We start from the raw sequence: 8766 nt of genomic DNA on the forward strand, positions 1-8766 counted from the left end.
GAATTAAGACAAAAATAAAGGGCCAAAATTATCTCAAAATTAGCTAAATTTGGACTCTTATTACTCACTCAATTCATCTTTCGACCTACCTGGTATTAGTATTTCTTGATGTCCTCAACAAATATATAATATATTAATAAAATGTGAAATTTTAACGTTAAATTGGTCATTCAAATAGAAGAATCAATGATAATGCATTTGTGGTAAGTTATATCAAACACAATTTGACCGAAATTATAAGACGGCGGTAACAGCGGTCGCTCAAGTCTCACGTTGTTTCTCTTTAATGACCTCGACCCGACAACTTCCTCTCTCTTTCTTTCTTTATTATTTTTTCATAATTCATAAAATTTTCTTTCCTTTCTTTAATTCTTCTTTTCTCTCTCCTCCTTTACCTTCTCGAATGTATGACAAATCTCCCCTTCATTTTGGACCAAGAAAACAAAAGTCCCACTTCCCTTCTTATTTTATTTTATTTCTATAATGATAATAATAATAATTTTCATAATACCGTTTTTTGTTTTTATCCACAATTTCAGTTTTTATAGTTTTTTTAACCCACATTATTATGATTTTAATTTAAATTTTTATTTCCTTCCCTCTGAATCTACCTTTCCTTCTGTATTCCCGTTCAACCCACGCGTCCAACCTCACTTTCAATTTTCTGTTCCAACAGAAGAGGGAATTGATAGATTGTCTCTCAGGTAATCAACCACCCTTTTCAAGCTTTCGCGCTTCCCAATGGACCCTCCTACACATTGCATTTTGACTTTAATTCAATTTAGTTAATTTTTTTCTTGCAATGGTTTAGTTGGATCGGTCTCGGGGGTTCAATTTTCTTGCAAACACAGCAGATCTGGGTTCTTCAAGGTTAGGAGCTGCTTTTTTGGGTTTTCTTTCCTTTTGATTGTTTTGTTGGAATGTTTGGTCTCAATGAAATGTTGAAAGATCCGAAGGTCGAAGGAGTTACATTGGTTCGTATATTCCCTCAATTGGTTAGATTTTGTGTTCTCCTGTAAAATATTTTTTTTCAGTGCTCAAAATTAGTCTTACCTTTTATGGGTTGAAGTTGAATCTATTGGGTTTATGTTTTCTGATGTAAGTTTGTGTATTTCGTGCTATGCCTTTGTTCCCTACACCCATTTATAAGCTTCATTAATTTTACACATAGATCTTCGAAGTATTAGTAGTTAATAGTATTGTTGAAGGTGTGGATTTTGATTTGATGGTTTTATTTTTGTGTTTGGTGGTGACACAGGAGTATTGTTGTCCTGACTCTTGGCGTATAGAAGAAAGGCTGTTTTCCTTTCTACCCGGGTTTTGCATTGTGTGCAAAGTTTGAGAACTAACATCTGGTAGACGGTGCTTGAAATTGTTTTTCTGCTGCATGTGGTTTCTCCTTCGTGGTGCAACACTATTTTATTCATGGGGGAGTGGATTGTTGGAGCTTTCATCAACCTCTTTGGAAGTATTGCAATAAACTTTGGGACCAATCTTCTCAAATTGGGGCACAATGAGGTATGCCCGAAGTCTTTTTTATGGATGGAACCGTTTATTTAGTACCTTCCTCTATTATTATTATAGACATGTTTCTGTCTATATTATAATGACTAATGAGGTACATAAATTGGCTTTGCTGTTGTCTTCCTTTTCAGATTTCAGCTGATTTTATAAATGTTTACTGAAGTAATGAAGTCATGTATCTTTTTGTATTCATTTTTATCTTGTTACATTATTTCTTTGGATTTGTATGCATGATTTTTTGGGTTACGGACATTAGTTATAATAGTGAAGCACTGAATTTATAGATAAATCCATCTGATTCTGAGTTTTAGAGTTGTTTAGTTTCGTGATATATTACATCTGTACTGCTATTTCTTGAAAGTTGCAATTTGCATTATCAAATTATTTGGGAAACCTAATATTATTTTTTTTTTTCTTTTGCAGAGAGAAAGACATTTACATGGAAGTGATGGGGTAAATGGAAAGATGACTTTGAAGCCTATTATATATTTCCAGAGTTGGAGAATTGGTATATTCCAATTTCATTTTTATGTGGGTTTTTTTGCTCCTTTTATCAGGGTGGTTGGTTCCTGATTTTTGCTCTCATTGCAGGTATCGTATTTTTCTTTCTTGGAAATTGTCTTAATTTCATTTCCTTTGGATATGCTGCTCAGGTACGTTTCCCTGATGTTGGGATTTTTTGTTCAGTAGCATATCGTGTACTTTATGATAGTATGTAGTAGTCTTGTTCTTTTTTGTTTGGTTGGATGTAGTAAAATTTGCAAGTTCTTTTGCTTGATTTTGATGGATGTATTTCCCTTCATTGTGATTACTCATTCTTATTTTTCTGTTTGATGTGCAGTCACTTCTTGCGGCACTTGGTTCTGTTCAGTTTGTATCTAACATTGCCTTCGCTTACTTTGTCTTGAACAAAATGGTGACAGTCAAGTATGCTAAATTTGAACTGAGACTACAGTTTAATTTTTCTTTTTTGCCAACTCTATTTTAGTGATGAGAATTCTTGTGGTTTAATTAGTGGACTTTTATCAGGGTACTGGTTGCCACCGCTTTCATTGTTCTTGGAAATGTTTTTCTTGTTGCATTTGGCAATCATCAATCGCCTGGTATGTAACATTTGTCTAGTTCAATTAAACATTTGCTTCTAAGTATACCTGTGGAAACAATGTTGATTAGTATGAAGCTGATAGGTAGATGTACACAATGACTTGTTAATATGGCAAACAGCAACTAGGTTTTGTATGTTCAAAAAGTAAGAAGCATATTTTATACAAGGCTTTTTGTATGTGGCAACGTAATTTAATTTTTGTTCAGTATGTTCTCTGTTCTTACTGAATGTTACCATTCATTGCTGTTAAACAATTCAATCATATTATAAATCAATTTTTGTGGAAGATATGATTTAATGACATTAAATAGGAAAAAATGAAGTGATTTTCTTACATCAAACAGGGAAATATCTTGGAAAATATTTCTCATTTCTTCATTGTAAAAGATGTGTTTACTCACAATTACAAGTATTCCTTTCAATAGGGTATCAGACAGATACCATCCTCCGTAGTCTGTTTTGTCACTATTTCGTTGTTCGGTCATGACTTTTTTCTAGACGCATTGGCCCTGAATGCGGTCACTCTTTCACTCTCGGGTAAACAGCTGCACGCCCTCAGAGCAAATTTGCTCTCTTGCAGTCTCTGGACATTTTTGCTCTCCTGCAATTGTTGTGCCCTTTGACCATTTTTTCTCCTCGCTATGCTCTTCAAGCATTTTTACTTTCCGGCAGCAACCATGTTCTGTGGGCATTTTTTTCTCTCTGACAGTTGTTTTGTCCTCTAAGCAATTTTGTTCTTCCGCAGCCACTTTGCCCTCTGAACCCTTTTGCTATCTGGCAGTCCCCGCACTCCAAACATTTTTTGCTCACTAGAAGCTGCTGCAGCATCCTTCAAGCATTTTTTCCTCGCTTCCCACTATGCGTCGCTGATAGTGCTGGTAGTGAAGCGGCCCAGTTCTTTGCATCGACGCTGGTACTGTTGTCACTCCTCTTGTCGTCATTGACGGACATTATTGTGGTAGTGGCTTTCTCCCTGTGGGGGTGGTGTGGTGTCTTCATATCCGTGGATAGGCCTTCAATGGACTTGTTGCCAGAGTCCGGGATGGCAGAGGGACCAAGGACTTCACGGTGGCTGTGAGGTCGTCAGAGCAAGAAACAACAGTGGGTTGCCGCCATAGGATATCCCTATGAATTCCTCTTTTATATGCATTTATTGCCCTTGTTTGTCTTTTCATATGTATAATTCAATATTTTGTTGCTTTTTTAGTTTTTGAAATTAAAAGAAAATGAAATAAATTTATTAAACTCCTAAGATTTTATTTGACTTAATTTTTTGATTATGAAGTATGATTAGTATTTTTGAATAATCTTATAATCATGTAATGTAAATATATGACTTACATAAATATATAATTTATACGAATATATAATTATAGAAATATGCGTGTCCCGTCCCGTGTCTTATAGTTTCTAATTTAGTTGTATTTTCGTCTCCGTGTGTCTGTACCCGTACTTCTTAGGTCGTAGCCAACCAACACCATGTGCCACCAGTTCCGTGGCAAGTCATCTTCGCACACTTGCACCAAATTGATGCGGAAGCTTTGTCATTATTAACTTCGTTAACTTTAGCAACGAATTCACTTACATGTTCGCGATGGGTCTTGTGTTGATCACATTAGTAATGTGACTCAGATACACATGTTCTAGCTTGAGGGGGGACTATAAAGATATGATATGATATGATATAGGGAAATATTTTAGCAAATATTTCTCATTTTTTATTATTGACTTTGTTCCTTATTATAAATAAGAATAGTCATGTATGTACACTACACACAATTACAAATTCCTTCAATAAATTTCAATGTTGCAAACTAATTTCAGTTAAGTACTTGCTTTTCAGTTTATACGCCAGAGCAGTTGACGGAAAAATATACCAATATGGCATTCCTTCTATACCTTCTAGCTTTGGTCTCAGTTGTTGCGTTGCATCACTCCATCTACAAGTAATCTGTAGGATTTAAATATTTGTTGGTAGTTTAATCAAACAATTGTTATTCTTTGTAATTAACACGTGGAATATGCAGGAGAGGGGAACTTCTGCTTGCAGTATCACATGATCTCAGACCCTATTGGAGCATGCTACTGCCTTTCTCATATGCCATAGTTTCAGGTGCCGTGGGTTCATGCTCAGTGTTGTTTGCTAAATCACTGTAAGTGAGCTACTCCAACATGTTGCCTTGCTTCATGACACAATGTCCATGGAATTGTACCTAATACAATTTTTTTTGCAGTTCTAACCTATTACGACTGGCTATGTCCAATGGTTATCAGTTACACAGCTGGTTCACATATTCCATGCTTCTTTTATTTCTTAGTACTGCTGGATTTTGGGTAAGGCTTTTTCTTGGGTAGTGATTTTTTATTTGGCTTTTTTTATTCTTTGAAGTTAAGTGATGAGAAGTGCGAATGCTAACCCAATCCTTTTAATTTGTGCAGATGACCAGGTTGAATGAAGGACTGTCATTGTTTGATGCAATTCTTATTGTTCCTATGTTTCAGATAGCATGGACTTTCTTCTCAATCTGTACAGGATTTATATATTTTCAGGAATATCAGGTACTTTCTCTTTCACATGATATACACTGGTAGAGTTTGCTTTGCACAGGCACTCGTAGAAGTTTTAATTATATTATTGAAGATTAATAATTAAATATCAATTCCTACTTTGGTTGAATGGAGTCACTTGAGTATATATTTCAGAAAATCCAATCTGTTACATCGTTTAGAAACATCATGGGTTCAACAATCAACATACAAAACAAGACCTAGTCTAGATAACGTAAGTCAATTTCAGATAATTAACTTAATCATGCTTCTATGTACATTTCTAAGTTGTGAAGAAGTCGTATGTCACAGTGTAACTGCTTTTAGTTTCAATCCCTGGTTACATTTTTTAGCTGGTTTTTCTGTAAGGTCTAAATCTAGTGAGATTTCCCATCCAGGTTATAGAAGTTTCTCTCACTCTTCCACAAACAAGAAATTAATCTTCTGTTTTTTTCTAGTTTAGCTTTGAGCCATGGGTCATAGCTTACCGCAGAGGAAAGATGTGAGCTTCCAAGTTCTAAAATTACTGCAGAGAATGCATGAAAATCTGTGTAAATTAAATCAAAAAGAAACTAATGATAAGGATATTGCAAGGTAGTTAAAATTATACTTTTACTTGTATTGGGAGAGAGTTAACATCACAAATCATGGGATCTTAACAATTATTGTAAGATCCTACAGAATTCATAAACTCAAACACGTATAATAACATAAATAAGCAAAGAGGACATTTCAGTTCAGTTCAGTGGCAGCTGGGTTTTCCCTATACCCAGGGAGCCTTTGAAGAGAATAGGAAAACAGAAAACCCAGCAGCCAGCAAAAGACAGGTGACAAGTGAATCATCCGGCAAACTCAGCAAACAAAGGTGCAGAGGAGAACAACCATGGAAGAGATGAAAATGGATGGAAAAGAGATTCAGCATTGACAGGGTTTTTAGCAAAGAATGGTTGGAAATGGTGGTAAAACGTGCCAATTTGGGGTTTGGAACCTAGGTATTTTGGGTTGCAAATAGATTGAAAATTCTCAATGTGAACAAAATACCAAATGTTCAAACAGAAATATAGCAGAGTATGTTAGGATGACAAAAGAAATGTATATTTCAAAGTTTAAAATTTGCCAGGAACTGAAGATGTGTATGTTAGGTACAAGAGAATAATTTAGAAGAAATGCTATATGTTGAGGAAAACCTTGTCTTCCATTTATAGGGCTTGGTTGCCACCCTTGACATCATTAATTAACTAGGTTCATAAAATGAAAGTTTATTGCAATCAAATGCGAGAATATAAATTGTTGCTGAACCACGGCTGAGGGTCCAACTTTTTTTCTTTTGTTATCAGATTCAGTGTTATTTGGTTTGAATTATTCCCTTGGTTTTTCTCACCTACCTTGCCCCTGGAATCAACTGATTTCAACATTTCAGGTTTTATTCAATATTTCAAAACCGGATGAGTTTATTATTTTTTTAATTGAAAAGACGTAAAATTTTTGAATATAAATACTGGTGTTTGTTTGCAAAAATTTCTACCAAATGCTGAGATATGCAGCTGATAACTGCAGCTCGTCTTCATTTATTTAACTTATCTTTGGTCTATAGTAAGTAGACAGAGTCACCTATTACCTTCTAGAATCTGGAAGTAAGTGTTTCAAAAGCTTTGGTTCATGTATCACTGGTATTATTTGATTTTATCTTTGTGTGATGAGTGCTTGTGTCATTACTTTGGTGAAAGCTGAATGTGTTTACATAATGAATTTTAGGTGTCATGTCATGTAAAACTTACCTTCCTGAAAGCAGGTATTTGATGCGTTACGGACAACAATGTTTATACTCGGAATGATGTGTGTATTTATTGGCATTTCTTTACTGGCACCAGATGAATCAAAAGGTAATATAACTTTATAATTGTTTTAGGTTTTATACAATTCAAAGTATGCAGAAGATAATACGTAACTATTTTTTTCAGGTCATGAGCCGAAAGATGGTTCTTTGGATTCCATGGTGTCTTCTGCCACTTCAACAGAAGAGAACAGGTAGAGTATAATAATCCCTTTTGTATGACTTTACATAAAGTGAATTTTAGTCGCATAGTTTACTATATTTATGAAACATCACTGAAGGGAAGCAAAATGATTGATATACTACTACTAGTTAATGGTATCATCTTACATTTATTCCGTAGGTCTGTTTCAACTTAACAATATCACACATAAAAAGTTACTACCTCCATTCTCATTTATAAGAAAAAAATACTAATTTCACGTAGAAAAATTAAATAAATCAGTTAAATGTATTAAAATTTATTTATCTCTTAATATTCTTCTTAAAATGCCCTTATCATAATAAACACAGTACATATTATGATGGTGTAACCGAAAGTAAGAGATGAATTCAAGTTAAGTATTATCGGGAAATGGTCAACCAATAAAGTAAAAAGAGTTAAAATTTGTTTATATTTGAGAACAAAAATGTTAAGAAGATTCCAGTAAATTGCTCTAAATTATGCATGGACCTACTAAAACAGCCAAAGGTCACTTAAAACTTGTTGATAGAATCATATTGTTTGTACTTTATTTTTTCTTGAGAGTCAGACTCTCTTGTTAATGTTGGTAGCTTTCCCTGATGCATATTGCCTGTATATTATAGGCTGGTAGTGTCTACTGAAGAAGCACAAAATAAAGACCCAAGATCATTTGTCAAAGCAGTGCTCATAAAGATTACAGATTTGTTGGTCAAGGCAAAGGTATTGTTACTAGTTGCATTAACATTAATTGCGAATGGTGCCACTTGTTATGATGATAAATGAACTTTTGCTATCTCTTTGCAGACTTCTTGCGCATTATCTCTTGGTTTTGGGGAGGACACCATCAATGCTTCATCAGTTCTTGTGATGCCGATGGTGTCATCAAGAATGACTGGATTCAGAGGTAACGGACTTGAGCGAGCAAGAATTTTGTCCATGAGAAATTCTGGTTGGAGCAAGATCTCAATGGATGAAGATGCTGAGAAATTGCTTGATGCTAGTTCAGTTGTTCCTCCTAGCCCTTAAAGGATGTTGATAATCAAAGGATGTCCCACGGTATCATTTTTTCCCTTGATTTTCCTTTACTTTAATGATTGGAATAGTTGAGATACGAAACCATCATGATTCAATTTATTTGCTGTTAGCATTCATGTAATAGGGAAAAAAAAGGATAAAAAATTTGTTGTATATTGTATATACATATTGTAAATTTTTTCTTGCATAATTGAAATTCGAAAGAAAAAAAAAATCTATGGAAGTTTTATATGCTTGATACTCATTTTTGCCACAGTTTAGCTATTCATTTCATATGTATTATTAGTGAGGTTACAAAATTGTAAATTGGCATTGGTTTCTACGAATTCGAAGGCTAGATTTGTTAGGTACTAAAAAAATGTATTATATATATATATATATATATATATATATATATATCCATGCAATTTTTTGGTTTCTACATCAAATTCAGTCTATTAAGTGATTTGCATAATTGTTTTCCCTTTGTATGACATTGATCTATCTTTCTGTTTGACTATCATTAGAATCTTGGATGCAATATTCTTATAACCATCA

The 8766-nt window shown here is 34.2% G+C and overlaps 1 protein-coding gene across 2 annotated transcripts; it reads left to right on the forward strand.

Annotated features, from left to right (window-relative positions):
- The first annotated feature begins 404 nt into the window (after positions 1–404).
- Positions 405–8471, forward strand: LOC114182724 (probable magnesium transporter NIPA8). 2 transcript variants are annotated; one of them, XM_028069655.1, is made up of 15 exons: positions 405–704; positions 812–870; positions 1259–1518; positions 1948–2032; positions 2116–2177; positions 2366–2451; positions 2554–2627; positions 4473–4575; positions 4657–4782; positions 4864–4963; positions 5069–5188; positions 6969–7059; positions 7138–7204; positions 7818–7914; positions 7999–8471. In XM_028069655.1, exons 3-15 carry the CDS (start codon positions 1426–1428, stop codon positions 8218–8220), a joined length of 1326 nt encoding a protein of 441 aa, XP_027925456.1. In that variant the 5' UTR covers positions 405–704; positions 812–870; positions 1259–1425; the 3' UTR covers positions 8221–8471. The 2 variants fall into 2 exon arrangements, with proteins under 2 accessions (XP_027925456.1, XP_027925457.1); XM_028069656.1 differs by lacking the exon at positions 812–870 and having other exon boundaries at positions 455–704; positions 7999–8358.
- The last annotated feature ends 295 nt before the right edge of the window (positions 8472–8766 follow it).

This window comes from Vigna unguiculata, chromosome 4 (assembly GCF_004118075.2).
Source record: "Vigna unguiculata cultivar IT97K-499-35 chromosome 4, ASM411807v1, whole genome shotgun sequence".
NCBI lineage: Eukaryota > Viridiplantae > Streptophyta > Magnoliopsida > Fabales > Fabaceae > Vigna > Vigna unguiculata.